Here is an 18,887-nt window from a genome sequence, read left to right on the forward strand (position 1 = left end):
GGAATGACATGATCTGATTGATAGGTTTAAAAGTATGCCTTGACTACTAAGTAGAAAAGACTACAGACAGGCAAGAATGGAAGGAGGGAGAACAACTTGGAGGCTGTAGGCTTCCAGAAAAATAACAGCAGCTTCCTTCTGGGTGGTGACAGCAGAGATGGAGAGATGGGCAAACGGGTCATAGACAAATGAGATCTGCATTTACATTAAATGTAGGGAGGGAAGACTCTCACTGTCAGAGTTCAGGGTTAGGACCAAGGATATGAAAGTTCATGCTCTGGGCGGAGGCACGAAGATGGTTCACAGACAGGAGCAGTCAGAAAAGGTTCCCTGCAGCACCACTGAGTCACAATGTAAAAGATTTAATTCAAAAAACAAAGAGTTTTGCTCAAATTCAGTCAGACACAACACTTATGTTCACTCATATTTTTTAAAAAAAAGTCACTGGAAAGAAGAAGACTTCCACTCTTCAGCTCCCTTGAGAGCTGGGCATGTAACATGCCTATAATCCCAGTGGCACGGGAGGCTGAGGCAGAAAGATCCTGAGTTCAACGCCAGCCTCGGCAACCGCAAGGCACTAAGCATCTCAGTGAGACCCTGTCTCTAAATAAAATATATAATAGTACACATTAGAGCTGGGGATGTGGCTCAGTGCTTGAGTGCCCCTGAGTTCTATCCCCAGTACCAAGAAAACAAACTGCCTTGGATCATTTATTAATTTTCACACCTTAAGCTTGGGAAAATTTCAATAATGAAATCAAAGCTACTGAGTTTTTCTCCTGAAGGGAAAATAAACTCAACCAAATATTTTCAGATATACGACATTAGAAGTAGATAGACAGCATTTTGCAGGAGGGGAGGGGCAATTTTTACCCTCCCCCCACTTTTCCTGTGTAAGCTGCATTCTTATTTTACTTATTTTACTAACCCAGAAAAGAAAAAGAAACATTGATATACATCCCCATCCCCTATTCCAGAATAAATACACAGTTCAGTCAGACACAGCACTTACGTTCACTCATATTTTTAAAAATTATGAGTAAACTCACTAACTTCTCAGGACTGGAACTCTTACTAATGAAAAGCTCACCAAAAAGAGAAGTCAATGATCTAGCTTCCCTTTGGCGCAGTCATGTGTTAACATGCAAAAACAAGAGTCGGCTTCACCAGACCCTGAAGTGAAGAACTGTGCTCACTCAGTATACATTTATACAGACTTTTAATTTTATCTCAAAGTCCTAAGAACCTTGAGCAGACAAAAGTCATGAAGTGATCTTTCTTAAAACAGGGAAAGCATCTGCACAGTGTGAAAAGCTACTTAACAACACATTGTTGTTTTTCAGTTCTAAACACGACTGTGTTGAAGTAATAACTGTATTCTGAAGGAGGCAAATAATAAAAAGTGAAATAAATCATTTAACAAAAATGTTTTTCAATCACCTCTCTTAACATTCATAACATGGGCTGAAATTTACACTTCATGCCTCCCTAGAAAGTTCTAACATCCCAAATTTTAGGGAAAACATGCAGAGATGAACATGTGATACATTATACATATTTAAGCAGAAACTTCTATAGTCGTAAATTCTGAAGCATAGATTTTATGTCACCAATGGATCTGCTTAATTTTTTTTAAACTTTTAGTCACTCCCCATTTTCCTTTTTCAAATTATTTGTTTAAAACGTTCTCAAATGCAGTAATTCTCATGAGCATTAGCAGTAAGACTTACTATAACACGTAAATATGGGAAAATTTTATCTCAAGGACTGCATTTTAGAGTCAGTTATTCTCATTTTTATTCATCAATTTCTACAATTCATAGTTTCATTAATTCTGATAGGATTTGCAGTAGAAACTTTTGTACTCACAACAATCCCATCTCCTAATGCTTAGAAAAAGTTCACAAATCTTGGTGGGACTCTCGTTGGTCTAGTAAATGGCTATTGTCACTGTGGAATTTTATAAATATGTATGTATCATGGACCCAGATATGACAGCTGGCCTTTAGTAATAATCCTGCATGTGTTAAAAGAGCTTTCAGACTCTAAAGTTTTGTTTAGAATTTTATTCTGTTAAAGTTGGAGAGACCAAAATTCAGCCCACAGAAAAAAATATGTAAGAAAACCATATCCTGGAAAGTTGAACAACTTATTCAAGCTCATTCTACCTGGATCCAATTCAGGAAATGAATGAGCACACACACATAGAAATTTTCCTATTATCCACTGAATTTCCCAACTTGTTTACTTTCCCCAAACTCTGATTAATGAGGGAATTACAATATAAGCCACAATGTGATAAAACTATAGCTAAAATGGGTAAAATTTTAGTCTGCAAAAGCTGGCAAGGATTTTGAGCAATTTAACTCTAATACACTGACTGGTGGGAGTACAACCAGGTACAACCATTTTAGGAAACTATTTTTGCTGTATCTACTGAAGCTGATCAAACACATATCCTATGCCCCAACAACTCAAATTTGAAGTGCACACATGCAACAGAAAAATACAGAATGTTCAGAGAAGCACTGTTTATAATAGTAAAAAATAAATAAATAAATAAATAAATCAAAGAGCAGAAATACAACAAATGTCCACAAATATTGGAAAGAACAGCTTGTGGTACATTTGAATGTGGAATACTATAAATGAGAACTAATAGCCTACAGCTAAATGGATAATTCCCACAAACATGATGAGAGAATGAAGCCCAATACAAAGTAAAACATACCACTTGATTCGATTAACATTCAAAAACCAGGGAAATTCATCAATGATGTTAAAAGTCGGGAGACATTTTTCTATATTGCTGGTGTTTGAGCAAGGATGAATGTCCAGGGGAAAACATTCTTCTGAGGTTTACTCACATGATAGGCTCAGACATTTCAACCCAGAAAGGCTTGCTTACTTTTATGCTACATATCACAGGTAGGAGTTTGTCTCAAAGAAAATTCAGAGGGATGACAGAGAAAGCTAATTGGTATATATTTTATTTCCAGGTTGCTAACAAAAACGTTACTTTTGAAAATCTCAATCTGGAGTTTGGGAATGAAATGTAAGTATTCCTTACATGCATGATGATCTTCTAAATCTAGAATAACAGTTTTATTTACATGTCAGTTTCAGTCTACCGGGAATGACTGCCCGGAATACTGGGTGAAGGATGATGAGATGCAGGCTGGGGTAGAGTGCCTGCCTATCACACTTAAGGCACTGGGTCTGAAACTCAGCACCACATAAAAATAAATAAATAAAGCAAAGGTATTGTGTCCATCTACAACTAAAAATAATTTTTTTAAAAATGACTACATGCCATGGGAGGCCTGCAATAAAGAAAAATGTCTATGCAGTGAGAGGACAGTGACAAAAACAACTGACTGACTCTGCTGTAGAGTCAGTGCTTCCATAGGATAAAAGTATTTGCTTAACCATTTTAACGTTCCACAGAGAAATTCTACAATAAACTTCTAGCTCATTATAGTTCTTTAACTTATTCTTTAAAACCCACATGATCTTAATAAGTGTATGTCTATAATAATTATGATTTTAATTTCTGTAATTACATAATTTTAATATAATCATATATCTACAATATGTAAAATATACCTATTACATATTATGTGAACAATTGTAAAACTTAAATATATTCAAGTTATATCACTGTAATATGGTTTAATTGCGGTACTAATGATGCAAACATAGTACTTTAGAATATCTTTAACAAAGACTGGAATAGCAAAAAAAAAAAAAAACTTTTAGGTTTAAAAACACTTTGTTTCTTCTATCCTGTTCTTGAACAAACAGAACTGCCAGATTACAATACTGGTAAAAGAAAGCAAAATTCCAATCTTACTGTTATTTGGGGGTTTCTCTAAGAACCAAAAATCTTTTTGACTGCTGTTTTGTTTTTTGGTATAAACTAAATGATACAACTCAGATGTTTTACAAGCTGTCATATATCTGATTGAGTCCAAGATGAAAGTGAACTTCCTCATTACAGCCCTCAGGAAACCTTTAGCTTTGGCTGAGCAGATGATGACATGCTAACTACTGTACTTACAATGCCCTATCTTTAGATTCTCCTACAAAATAAATAATTTGCACTGACATGAATTCAGAAGATGCAAATGCTAGCATGAAGAAAAGGGCCTAAACAGGGTGCTGAGTACTTTTTATTCATCACATCCATCCAGTATTATTAACATCACCAGATTGGGGGCTGGGGGGAATGAACTAAAGTTTCTCACTTCTGCTTTCACTTCCACATGGTTTTTGCATAGTCCTCACCAGGAAGGTGTACTGGATGATGGGCTAGATTTTTAACAGTGGTTTGCTCTGTCTAAATCTAAACCTCTCTTTATTTAGATATTTCTGAATCTCAGAAATTAGAACAATTACACAGTGGTGACTGGTTTCACTAAATTCATGACCCAAAAAACTCAAACGTGTACTCAATCTGTCAAATCCTCCTCTTCCACTCCCTCTGGTATGTTCAATGTCTCAACTTTCCCAACCATAAGCAGTGCACTCTTTTTTCTTTCCAAAACATTCCATTTTATAAACTTTCATTCCATTGCATAAAATTCTATTTTCCCTCTAATTTTCTGATGACTTTCCCTCATATTTCACTTAAAAACAGGCCAGTCAGAGAGTTTTCCCATCTTTGCTCAACCGTTTCCATCCAGATCAGCCATGCCTTGTACAGTGGATAAAAGACACACCTCTCATTAGCAGTACATTCCCAATCCCCTCTGGCCTTCTAATACATTTGTTTTATACTTAAACTCTCATTAGAATCTTCCTTTTCTGGTGGAAAAATGTAACACCTTCCCTGACCCTCATTCTACTCCCACGGCAGAGTCTGCTAGCTACTAAATACTGAGCCATCCCTTTTCTCTCTAATGAAAGCAATCCCCAATTTTGGTGAACAAAAACTCAAAGAGGTTTGTAGCCTCCCTAGTGGCTATGTGTAACCTTGAGTTAAATAAAGTTGAGGTGTGCAGAACTCTGCAAATCTACTCTTTGAAAATAGACATGAGACCACTCTTTTCAAAGGTAGCAGTTTGCTGAATCCAATTCTCTGCTTTTATCTTAGTTTCTCAGTAGCATTAGCCACAGATGATGTCTCACTCTTGAACATTCCTTAATTTCTAGTAACCTCCCGTATGTTCTTTTTGTTCTTATACTTCCCTGGTTATGTCTTCTCAGATTCCCCATGTTGCTCTCCTCTGTCCTCCTGCTTTAACAGTTGTTAGTTCTCTAGCCCTTTACTCTTAACTCATACTTTTAGGATTATTTCAAATTTATGGTTTTAATAACCACTTATGCCTGATGACACTCTGATTTCCAAAGGTGTATACCTAAACTATTTGTTATCTCCCTTACTGACTTTTTTTCACATGTTAGGTAAGCAGTCTATCACTCAGCTACATCTCATAAATCACTTAGATGTCCATAAGACATCTCAAAATTTGCTAGGCCAAAACAGAACTCTACCTGACGAGTCCATTCCATCTCACATATACTTACTACCATTCACTCAGTAGCTCAATGCAAAACTTACAGAGTCACCTCTGACTCCTCTCTCTCAGCACCACTCACTTTCATAAGCAAGTCCTACTGGCTCTGCTTCCAAAATACACCCATCACTTCTTTCCATCCTTTTTATCACCCTGGTACAAGCCAGCATCTCTCTCTCTACAGACCTCTACAAAGACCACTATATCCCCTGGCTATTCTCCCTAAGTAGCAGTCAAAGTAATAGTTTCAAAGCACAGATTGATTGTATTTCTCACTGCTTAAGTTTTCAATTGATTTCTACTCCCTCTTAGAATTAAATCTAAACTCCCCACACAGCCTACAAAGCCCTACATGAGTCACATAGCCTCCTCTCTGATTCCTCTCCAGCTACTGTTTCTGTGGTACTGGGGATTGAACCCAAGGGCACTTTACCATGGAGCTACATCCCCAGTCCTTTTTATTTTGAGACAGGACCTTGCTGACTTGCCCAACTTGTGATCCTCCTGCCTTGGCCTCCTAAGTCACTAGTTTTCAGCTGTATGCCACTAAGCCAGCCCTCTCCAGCCACTCTTGCCTCAGGTGCTGTGCTTTGGACATACTGGCTTGGTTCTTCCTCTCACCCCTGCCCCTCGCTCCATTGTTCTGACTATCTCAGGCTCTGGACTGCTCTAGAATTTTTTAAAAAGCAATAAAAGGTCATTTTCTTTTAAAAAAAATGGTTATTTTTAGTTATACATGACAGTAGGATTCATTTTGATATAATTATATAAGCATGGAATGTATTTTATTCTGATTAGGTCTCCATTCTTGTGGATGTCCACAATGGTGGGATTCACTATGGTGTATTCATATAGTATACAGGGAAATTATTTCAGATTAATTTCACTGTCTTTCCTTTCCCTATTCCCCTTCCTTCTCTTGATCCTACCATGGAGCTACATCCCCATTCCTTATCTATTCCTCTCCTCTCCCCACTTATTTAGAGTTAATTTCCACATATCAGTGAAAACATTCAACCTTTGGCTTTTGGGGCTGGCTTATTTAATTTAGCATGATCCATCCATTTACTTGCAAGCGTCATAAAGTCACTCTCAACAGTTAAGTAATACACTATTGTTTTTAATACTAGCCATTCCCTCCACCTGCAATGTTCTTTCCCTATATCTTTTCTCTGCAAGCCCTTCCTTGTCCTTGTTTAGGGACTACCTAAGTGAAGGCAGCTTCTTCCAGGTACTTGCTCTCACATCACTTTTACTTTACTATATTTTCTTCATAGGAAATTGAACTGTTCATTATTTTTTTTTATATCACCTGTTCCTACTTACTCCACTGTAAATGACAAGAGAATTGGACCTTATGGATTTTACTTATTGCTAAATTGCAATGGTATTAAATAGTTTTCTAGCAAGTATGAGGTGTTAAAAGAATTATTTGCTGAACAAATGGGGACAATATCAAAATTAAAAATCACGTAGTCTGAACCATTATTCCAGCATTTAAAACTCTGATTAACAGACCTGAGAAGCATCTGGCCACCGTTTCTGTTCACTTAGCAACAGTGCTTTCACTCTTCCTGAGGGAGGTGATCCCATCCCTTAACAATCTGTATTATATGAAAGCCCTTCTCTGTTGAGTCCTGGCTACCTGCAGCTTCTGAACAGGTGTGGAGGCCCATGTTCCTGCAGAACACACAGCTTCCACACAGGACACTGCTTTGCTTATCGAGGATGGTGACTGTACTTTCTCTTGACTTACTGGTCCCAGTCTTCCTAACAGTTCTAAATGTGGGATAGTTGGGGGATCATAGTAAAACCATACACAGAGCTAGCAACCCAGCCATGAATGTTCAACTCTGGCCCAATTTATCACTTCTGGCTAGATTAACTGAGCTCTTAGTGACTGTGGCCTGATTCCCTTATCTCCTTCCAGTTCCAGTTCACACACAGTCTCCAATCCGTGTACTTTCATACCACCTAGTGCTTGTTACTTCTACAATCTGAGAACACTGTAGTCACTCCTCATTATCTTCCTCAAATTCCTGACAACATTTAGTGTTGCCAGCAGAGGCAACATTAAATTCCCTATTTTTTTGGAAGGAGGCCTTTGGTCTCCTTTCTTCACAAATGTCTTGATTTTCCACATGAAATTATGAACTTTCTTAATTTTCACACAGGTACCTAGATTCACTTGATACAGATCAGCAACATTTCTAACCAGCAGGAGGAGTCACAAAAAGGAGTGGCTCCGTAGCCACCATCAGAACAGATCTGAGGCTGGAAGAGGAAGGCAGAATCAGTGATGGTGCTCTGGGAAAAACTGGAACAGTCCACAATGGAACCTTTCTACACTGCCTGTTCTGGACAGCATGATACTCAGGGATATTCACTTCCTTGTTCCTCTAAGAATAACAAAGAAAAATCCCAATCAGAATAAGGGTTATTTTACATGGCTGTACACAGTGGCACTTTTGTAGAACCATCCATAATCTAATTACACCTTTTGCCTCCAAAACACTGGCATCTCATTTAAACCATACAGGTAAAGTGTTAACTGTTGGGAGGTTAATGATTAGATACAATGCAGTCATTTGCAAACATTTATATTTCAGCAGTGTGTTAAAATTTTGATAATAAGTAGTCTTAAGGATGTAGACTGAAGAATACCTACTCTCAAAGAATTCTGGCAATGCCCTGATGGAAAATCAATGATAGCAAGATAACTAGAATAATTCACAATGTATGATTTAGTTGTGATTTAGGAAAAAAGAAAAAACAAAATAAAATCTTGTTGGCTCAAACTAGATGATTTCCTTTAATTTGTACATATACTCTGAGGAGTAATAATTTCTAATAAAACATCACATTGAATCAGTCTCTGAGCAGTACAGCAAGGGATAATTTGGGGGGAATCTTCTATAACATCTGTCTCTACAGATTAAAATGTCCATTGTACTATGGATTGAACATGGTGTGTCCCTACCAAAATGTATGCTGAGGCTTGGTCCCAAATAGTTGGGAGGTGCCTTTGAGAAGTGATTATGTTGCTAGGAGGAATTAATTATTTTCTCTCTTGGAACTAAAGTAGTCATCATGACAGTGGGCTTTCCTAAAGCAAGACTGGCTTCCTCGGCTTGCTCTCTTGACATGTGATCCTTTCTGCCATATGGATCTCACCAGAAGCTGAGCAGATGTGGATATTATGCTCTTAGAAGTACAAAACTGTGAGTTAAATAATTAATGTGTGCTAGGCGCAGCAGCTCCAGGGTGTTGAGAACAAGAGGACTGCAAGTTCAAGGCCAGCCTCAGCCATTTAGTGAAGCCCTAAGTAACATAGTGAGACACTGTTCAAGATACAAAAAAGATAAAAAAAGGGCTAGGATGTGGCTCAGCGGTCAAACATTCCTAGGTTCAATACCCAGTACCAAAAGACAAAAAAAATTTTTTTGCTTAATAACCTACCACTCCCAGTATTTTGTGATAGCAACACAAAAAGGATAACTCTGCTTAGTTCTTCCTTGTTTCTTAATTATACTCCATGTATTTGCCTTTATAAAACTAACCTAATCAATAGTTAGTCAGATCTTATTCTTAAGAAATATGTGTCCCTTGAGTTCTTGGTAGTGTTCTTCAATTCCAAATCTATGGAACTGAGTCAGCAAGTCTCAAATCTAGTACAGAACCAATGGTTTTAGAACAAATACAAGTATCTCTCATCCTTTTAAGTCTTTATTTCATTAATGAAATAATGTATCATGAATGCTCTGGCATTCTTCAGAAAAATGCAGTATCATCTCTTCTATTATACTTAACTCTTATATTCATTCTAAAGAGTTCTATTACTTTAAACTCTGTCCTTAGAAGAATGCTCCACCTTCCAACAACTGCTGAACTTATCCTTCTAAGAACCTCCACTAAGTTCAGTTAAGAATTGAAAACAAATAGTGAAGTCAATTTGAAACTCAACTCACAACACTGTGTGATCTTCTGGATGTTGGAAGAGATTCGCTGAGCCAGCTGGGCAGGGTCTCCACCAATTCCTGGAGTGTAAGACATGGCTGATTTGTTGACTCACTAAATTCATCAGATGTTGATTGGCTGTTCAGTTTTCTAAGCGGTCATCTAGAAAGACATAGTCACATGATTGTGTTTTAAAAGTGATTTGTTTACATTTTCCAAGTCATCAATCTGGGAGATTATAGGGTTGAAATCTGGCAACACGATACATCATTAGCAAAACTCTCATGCCTATCGAACAAACAAACAAAAAACAAGGCTGGACTTTTAGGGACAAAGTTGTATTCAACATGCTTAACAATTAAAATAGGTTCTAACTGTACATTCTCTTTGAAAATTTCTTTGATCTAAGGAAGATTAGGTGTATTTTTTGTGTATAATTCCTCCTTAAAGAAACTGCAAGCAACTCTAAAGCAGGACCCACATGCTATTAATCTTTCTCCAACATTCAAAACTCTCAGCATGGATTAGGCATGTAATTATTAACAGAAAACAAGATTTTGGGCTATTCCCAGAAACTTCATTGTATCTAATGTACCATACAAAGGGGCAGCTCAGGGACACATAATTAATGGGTTTCTAATTTTCATGGGAAAGATTAAATTTTGAAAGGGCAGAGACACAACTGAGAAGAGAAAAGATATCCTATAATTTTCTCATCATGTTCTTGACAGCAAGGAGAATGAATTCCTCTTCTCTTCCAGCAGCCGGCATCTCAAAATATGAGGCAAAGCAAGAGGTTGCTACAGCAGGAAAGGAAGATGAACTTCTTTCTTGTCTTCAATCCACACCATGCCATTCTGGGTTTAGAAAGGAAGTTGCAAAGGGGTATTCATAGAGCACAGCACTGTGAAAACAAAGAATTTCACTATGTGTGCCTCAGAACACTGCAAAGTCATCAGATACTAGTAAGCCAATGTATTATCTATTTTTATTTAAGCTTTGTGTACTCCCCCAAAATTAATACCCATATGTTTATGTGTTGTATATACTTAAAATGTAAATTATATTTGAATTTCTAATTGATGTTGCAAGAAATTACTACTTTAGGAATATATTTTCACCATAATATACTAAATCCAAATCAGCTGTATTTGAGTACTTAAAATCATTAAAGTATACAAGCCTTTTAGGCCTTCCTCAAAGGAAGAGTTAAACAAAAAAAAAAAAAAGAGCCTGCTCCAAGTCTACCACTAAATGAAGCACTTAGCAGATACAAAATTCAAATCCAGCTTGTCAATTAGGAGAAAGGATAAAATTAATAAGGTAAACCAACAAAAAACAATGCAATTCAATAAAAAGGCATGTGCTCGGCAAAAGTGACAAAGGCCACAGAAAGGAAAAAATTACTATTGCCCTTGTTCCGAAAGCATCCATGAAAGAGAAACATGAGATCCGGAGACTTGGGTATTACTAGTATGGAGAACCAAGGTGAGAACATGAAGACCAGGGCTGATAGACCCACAACATGTGAAAAGGACTCAAGTATTTGCCAAAGGAAGGGGAGGCTCTTGCCCAGTCCCGGATCTGATGATTCATGGCTGGACAAAAGGGAGGCAGGATAGAAAGGAAAAGAGGAGAACCACCTAACATCTACCACATATCTGAAATGAGAAGACTTTCACAGAGATTGTCTAATGATTGGTAAGCAATCTGTGGCTTTTAAAGATTCACCAGTTGGTCCAAGGTAACAAAACCCTTCCACTCGTGGAGAGGGGATTCAATCCAGGATTCATATTAAAAGTTACCACACAGAACAAATGCCACAGAATAGGAAGGGCCCTGGATGCCAAGCTTGGTCAAAATACATTGCAATAAAAAGACCACTGGAGATTTTGAATAGAAGAGAAGAGGTTACAAAGATAGTCAAATTTTGAGGATGCTGAAGTCCCTTCTATGAAAAAAGTTTATTTGCAATTACTCACATATACCTTCTCTTGGACTTTAAATCATCTCTAGATTACTTATAATGACCAATGCAATGTAAATGCACTGTAGATAGTTGCTATACTGCATTGTGTAAGGAATAATGGGGTGGGGGAAAGGTCTGTAAATATTCTATACAGATGTGATTCAAACAATATAATTTTTACACACAGTTGGTTCAATCTACAGATGTGGAGCTCAAGGGTACAGAGGACCGACTGCGTGTGCCTTTGTCTTGAGGGACAGCGCTGAACACTGAATGAGCTGGTAGAACAGCAGGGATCTGCCCAATCCATGGCATGGCAGAACATGCCTGCATTTCTGTTGCATTGTGGAATGTGCTGGGCCACCTGATGTTCTGGGAGCTTCAAGATGCTTTTTATTCTCCTTGTTTCACAGGTTCAGTTTGTCTCTTCTGAACCAAGTCCTACATGTAGAACTGAAACTAATTTCATTAAAGGGCGAATTCAAATCTCAACTCAGACACCTGAGCCACTGCAGCAGGGTGAGAAGAATTAAACTTCCTTCCAGGACTTGTGCCTGTAGCCTCCTGAGGAGCTGTGGGCCATTACAGAACAGACCAGATGTGCAGATTCAATCAGACCAACATTATTCTGAGCATCCTACCAAATGGATCTCTTGATTCTGCATTTTTTTAAAAATAAGAGCTTTATTAAGATATAATTCACACACAATTCACTTATTTAAAGTATACAACCTAATATTTTTAAAATATAAAGTTGTATAACCATCACCATATTACTTTTCAAATATTTCCATTAATCTAAAAAGAAAGCTCACACCCACTAGTAGTTATTCTCATTTTACCTAACAGCCCCCACCAGTGGCAATTGCTAATTTATTTTGTCTTTTGCTTATACTGGAGATTTCATATAAATGGAATAGTACAATATGTGTTCCTTGTGACTGGATTTTTTCTCTCAATGTTTTCAAGGGCTATTTATGTTGCAGAAATGTATCAATACTTCATTTTTTAATTGACAAATAATATTCTACTATATGGATAAAGACAATTTTCTTTTCACTCAATTACATCTTTCTTCCTTGCCTTGTATCAACTAAATCTCTAGAAAAACTGGCTTATAGCTAACACAAATACATTGTGAATAAGAAAATGTTCTATTTGTTATTAATGTGTTCTTTTGGGGAGGTCCTCCACTCACTTTAACCATGGACAGAATGAGTATCACATCCACATCTCCAAGTCATACTCTTTGTCTTAGAGTTTACATGTCTTTGAAACTAAGTGAACTCACCTATTGCCTGTACAGCTGCCAATGCATTTGGCAATGGGAAATTTGACCTTGGGCAAGATACTTATCATCTGGGTCTTCTGCCAGGACCAAAATGAGATAATGCATGTCCAGGAACGAAATGCCCTTAAAGCCTACACAGAGGAAAGGTGTGATGTGCTTATGTATGTGCAGGGCCTGCCTCTTAACTCTTCAACCACACAGTCAACCGTGACCTACCTCTCTCCACAGACAGAGTATTATCAGAGTCCTGTTAATTCATGTAGTATTTTCCTCAACCGTCAAAACTCATGCACATCTAGCCTAAGTCTTCTCAGTGTTTTAAGAGTAGCTATCTTCTTTTCAAAGAATCAATTAGATACAAGACAACCAGTTGTCATCATCCCAAATGAAATGCTAAATAAATTTGCAACTAAATTTTTAAAAGTTCCTGTTAGTGAGCAATCTGGGCTCATTTATCCAAAGAGCTGCTACTCTTCCATTGTCCAGAGCTTCTTAGACAAAGAACACAGACGTGACCACCCCAGATAAGTCTTGAGTGAAGAATAAAAAGCAATTTGCAAGACGCCTATTTCTTACCCATTGTGCTTTTAACATTTTCCATTAATTCCTACAGCAAGTCTATGAAGGATATATAGTTATTGTGGTTTTTCACATGAAGAAACTGAAGCATAATGAGAGCAAGTAATTGTTGAGGATAAACAAGAAAACTAAAATTTGGACTAAATCTTAGAGCTCATTTTCTTAAAACAATAAACCTTTCTATATAACCAAATGAAGGACAGTTGCACCCATTAAATTCGAATTAGCCAATTTACCACCTTTCTGTAGGCCCCATATGAACTTTTGCTATCTTCACTCCTAAAATTAGGACAACATGAGTTGATCAAGGTAACAATTGAACAACACATTCCTTTTCTACTAATAAGTGATACCTAAAAGGCTCCTCTGTTGAGATGTGAGATATGAGACAAGAGAAATAAAAAGACCAAATAACTAACTTTACTGTGAAAAAATACACACAAATGGATATAGAAATAACTATAAAAGTTTACGATCTTTGCATGTAGGCTAAATCAATGCTATTTTTCAAATATTATCACTATCTCCAGTCCCAGTCCAAGATGCTATGCACCAAAGCACTCTTTGAAAGCCCATTAAGAATTCCTGGTGTCAGTGGACTGTTAAAATGAAAATTAAAAGACAAATGCAAGTCATATCAGCCACCTTCCAAATGTTCAAAAATTTCATGTGGCTAGTGACCAGCAGCTTGGATAGCTCATTTATTCTTCATTTCCATTTCTGCAGAAAATTCTGCTGGACAGTGGTCAACTCATCATCTCAATAATTATCTTTCTATGAAGATATAAAAGCACTATAAAGAGAAAAAGGGGAAGGGAAGATCAAAGTACAACACTCATAAAGAGAGGTTTCTCAAGACTGCTTCTAAGGAACAATAATGAACAAAGGGAACTTTAATACAGAATCTTGAATGTCAAACACTATCCTCAGTTGGTACTGGACATATTGCAACATCCTTAAGATTTCCATTAAGGGGCTGGGGATGTGGCTCAAGCGGTAGCACGTTAGCCTGGCATGCATGCGACCCGGGTTCGATCCTCAGCACCACATACCAACAAAGATGTTGTGTCTGCCGAGAACTAAAAAAAAATAAATATTAAAAAATTCTCTCTCTCTCTCTCTCTCTCTCTCTCTCTCTCTCTCTCTCTCTCTCTCCCCTCTCTCTCACTCTCTCTCTTTAAAAAAAAAAAAAAAAGATTTCCATTAAGCACAAGCTTCATGTTTTTTTTTTAAATCTGGCCTAGAAAAGAAGTGGTCAGTTTCACTTTGTCAATAAGAGCACTGACATAAAATACTGTACTTTCCTCCACCTGTGCCCCCAAATGTGTGTGTGTGTGTGTGTGTGTTTGTAAGTAGGGTTTTTTGTTGTTGTTGTTTTGTTTTGTTTTTATCTGTTTGTGGACCTGCTCTATTCTCAGTATTTAGCTACATAGTACATGCTGAATAAATGTTTGTACAATGAATAAACAAATGTACTTACTTCCTCAAAGCACACACCCAGTCTGATGGTAAATAATATCATTTCTAAAACAATGAAATCAACTGCTTTCTTTTAGACCTGAATGATAAAGGTTTATTGCAGCCCTGAACCTTTCTGAGTGCCATTCTCTCTCTAGAAGGCTCGAATCCCATGATCTCCATGTGACTGGCTCCTTTTCCCAGCAAGGTGGAATCACATGCTAGAGATGCCTGATATGAAATAAGAAGCCACTCCTCACACTCTCCACCAATCTAACTTACTACCTCAAAACACTCATTGCTATTTGAAATGATCCAATTAATACGTTGTTCATTATCTGTTCTTACCTCTGGAATACAAACAGGGGAGAGATGGCCCATAGCCCAGTAAATAGTAGATGCTCAGTGAATATGAGGGTGCTCAGTCTCCAAACTGAGTATTCTCTACACAAACTACATGAGGTACATTCTTTAGCTCAGTTCTTTAATTGGTTGAACTCTCATACTACAGTATTTGATTTTAGTTCACTGCACCAAGAATTTTTTTTCACTCTTTTACATATTAAAGTTTCAAATTATATGGGACTACAGCCAATTTTACCCACATTTGCTGCAGATCCTTATATAATTCATTTCTCAGTCACCAGCACGAAGATTAAGTAAGGGATCATAACCAAAATTAGGAGCAGCACAAATAAAATATCTAAAGAAAAATGAGGCAGACTTTAATGAACTAATATAGTGTCACATTAATTTCCACAGAAATTTTGAACTACAGCCTAATTCTTAACTGGTCACAAGTCTGAGGCCAACTTCTCAAAGGTGCCTGCAAACCAAAGGCTCATTCACATCACAAGACAAAATTTAATATTCGCCTCTATCTTTGCCAGATTTGGCACTGAGCACACATGAGCAAAAGAAACATCCACCTCCAACATTACCAAACAGCACAGCATTTCATGATTACTTCCTTTCCTTCAAATTCTGGCCAAGTTGTAAATCATAATCAGAATACAGGGATCTGAAGTGATCAAAATGATACATATATTTACATACATGTATATATTTTCATATATGTATATATTTACATATATATACATACTTACACACACACACACACATAAAATGTCTCCAAACAAATATAAGAAATTTGAGAGGAAATAAAAAATGACAGCATTTGACCAAAAGGGTATTCTTTTTGTTTCCTTTTTGTCTGAATTTAAGTAATCTTGAAAACAAGGTGGGAAGGTGGGAATCCTTGAAAGAATTTGTTTTAAAGATCTTTACCTATATACCTATTAAAGACATGTACTGAGAAGGTAATAATAATAAAAGTTAGCTTGTCATTCATCAAGCCAAACAAAATCAAACACGATGAGCCTCGGAAAAAAATGCAAATAGCTCGTTTGCTACATAAGCGTTTCAGTTCCTCTATAACATAAGTGGCTTTTTTTTTTTTCAATTCCTGAGTTAAAATGAGGAACAGGGCAACTGGTTGGATCTAGAGGCCTCTGCTGCGCGACTAGGGTGTCGGCGGGAAGGTGACGGCTGGACCGATGAGGAAGGCGGGGCGGACCAGACTGGGGAAGCCTGTGGGGCTGGAGGAGCTGACCCGGTCAGTCGTGCTGACCCGCCCAGCCCGGCCCTGCTGAGCCCCACGGAGCGTGTGGGGAAAACAGAACGCGCCGCGCAGCCGCGCCGAGTGGGGGGCGTGGACAGCTGCGGGCGCTCCCAGGGCCCCCGCAGCGCGGCCCTTCGCCTCTCCCGAGCCTGCCGCAGGGCGGCGGCCACCAGGCAACGCTCACAAACGCGCGACAGCTGCAGGAACACTGCGTGCCCCGGAAACCTAGCCAGGAAAAACCTCTGCCCGCTCTCCAGGCTTACCCCGACCTCCTCCGCTTCCTCCTCCACCTGCGGCGACTGTCATCCGCCGAGTCCCAGAGCCCCCAGCAGCAATTCTCAGCTGATGGGCGGTGGCGAGACGGCGCCCTGCGCGCAGGCTCGGAGTCCAGCCCAGGAAAGGAGGCGGGGCTCACTTCTCTCCCATTGGCCTGTGGGGCTGAGTGACAGCGGCCCTTCCCACCCCTTCTTTTCAAGCTAAGGAATGGAGGTACCAGCAAAATTCCAAGAGACCTGTTCTTTGAAGCCTGAAGTACAGATGATGAAGGCCTGCGTGCAGAACCGAAGCGGAGGAAATGGAGGGCGGTGGCGTTCTTTATTCGGTGAAGCTAACTCCTGGACTCGTGTCTTCACCCCCCCCAAGTTCATTCCTATCCTGTTTGCTAACCTTTAACTCTCAGTAGGCTGTATTCACAGCTCCATTTTAAAATGCGAACACAAATATGGAATCCAAGCAAGAACTATGAAGGAATAAATGAGGAGTCCCCTCCGAGTGCTCACTTGGTAGACAGATTTTCGTAGTGCATGCAAGTCATCCCAGTACATTTCAAGTCATCTTTGAAACGCAGGGTATAGTTTTCACGGAGTTTGAAAACGATCAGAAATGTTCCACTAATAATTATTCAAACATAATGTAATTGTTAATTGAAAAGCATCAATTGCTTCAAGGAAACAAAATACTCCAACAAATCAATTAGAAGATGTATTGGCTTAGCCTTTGCCTATATTAAGGTAACATTTTCTGAAAGAACACCATGATATGTGATATCAAAAGTCCGGATGCACTTAGACAAAAAACAAAACCAGAATATTTTAGTACTACATGAGCAAATTATAGATTGTTTGCTTTTAAGCATACACATATAATTAAATTAATAAGGTCAGGGTTACTCTCTGGCTCTTCTAAATTACTCTCTGGCTCTTGTAAATGCTCCTCTTCTAGAGAGAAGTGGTTGGTTATTCAGAGCTCATACACCCTTAAAGGCAGTTGATTCAACTAAAAACATTGTGGATTTTTGTTTTTGTTTTAGTTTTTTGGTTTTCTTTGTTTCCAGTGCTGGGGACCAAACCTAGGGCCTGATGGGTAAGTGCTGTATAGTTGAGCTATATCCCAGTCCCTGTTGGGGACTTATAGAAATATTGGCCCAATACAATTAAATTCACTGCTTTTTCAAGACATACAAGAAGTCAGATTTTTGTGTGAAGTTTCTTTTTTTACATTCTTGTATTTTTTAAAAATTCTGTGATTAGACACTATATATATTTGAACCTCTATAATAGGAATTAAAGGTGGAGAGTCCCTAATGGAAAATCTAGGTTTACGTCTTCATTTCACATATTAAAGAAACTGAAACCTCAAAGCACATCAAGGTCACACAGATCATTATGAACAGCACAGGTACAAATATGCTAATTCAGAATCTAGAGTATTTCCTTCCATATTATTCATTCAGGAAATGCTCAATAGGATCCTTCCATGTTCTAGGTTCTTTGCCATTGCACAGAGATTTCAAGACAAATAGGCTGTAGTATTTTCCATCAAGGATCTCAAGGATGCTTTCCCAGGGCACTGTAATATGTGCTAATAGAGATTTGGATAAAGCACAGTAGAAACCTAGAGATGGGTATGCCTTATTTGGGGGCAGGGCCAATATCAAAGAGGAAGTATGACAGGATTTTTAAACATGTATAAGATTTCACTTGAATACAAGATGGAAAAGGATATTTCAGGCAAAAAACAATATGTAAAATGTTGTAATGCAATATAGGCAAGTGTAAACTTTTAGAGATTCCTATGTAAGTTATTTAAATAAATAATAGTGTATGGATTACAGACACGGGAGACTGGAAAGGCAAATGGGGTTCTTAAAATTAAAAACCTCTATTCATGTTCAATGACTATCTTACAGAAGTCGAACTATTAAAGAATTTTAAGCAAAGGTACAAGGTACTCATAATTCTATACCACGAAGAAAACTGTGGGGAGGTTGGGAAAATTAAAGGGAAAAAACATTTGAGGATAAAGGCAGAAAGACTACTTAGGAAGTCACTGATATGATAGCATTTCTCAATTTAAAAAAAAAAGACATCAGAGATTTTGATGGACTGAACTAAGGTAAACACTGTAGAAGAAAAGGTGGAGATTGACTTGAGAAATCATTAAGAAGACTTGGAAATCTACTAGATATGAGAATGAAAGAGATATTTCCTAATC

At 38.0% G+C, this 18,887-nt stretch overlaps 1 protein-coding gene across 5 annotated transcripts in view; it reads right to left on the reverse strand.

Annotated features, from left to right (window-relative positions):
- STX7 (syntaxin 7) overlaps window positions 1–16,810 on the reverse strand; it is a 43,730-nt gene extending 26,920 nt beyond the window's left edge. For 3 of the 5 annotated variants that reach the window (XM_081294034.1, XM_081294031.1, XM_081294035.1), the window contains exons 1-3: window positions 16,658–16,795; window positions 10,160–10,380; window positions 9,488–9,638 (exon numbers count right to left, since the gene is read on the reverse strand). In XM_081294034.1, the coding sequence (XP_081150160.1) occupies window positions 9,488–9,572 (85 nt within the window). In that variant the 5' untranslated portion in view covers window positions 9,573–9,638; window positions 10,160–10,380; window positions 16,658–16,795. Of the gene's footprint in view, window positions 1–9,487; window positions 9,639–10,159; window positions 10,381–16,657 lie in introns of all 5 variants that reach the window. The other 2 variants (XM_081294033.1, XM_081294032.1) reach the window with 2 other exon arrangements.
- Between the last annotated feature and the right edge of the window lie 2,077 nt (window positions 16,811–18,887).

This window comes from Spermophilus citellus, assembly GCF_964194105.1.
Source record: "Spermophilus citellus genome assembly, chromosome: 5".
Taxonomy (NCBI): domain Eukaryota; kingdom Metazoa; phylum Chordata; class Mammalia; order Rodentia; family Sciuridae; genus Spermophilus; species Spermophilus citellus.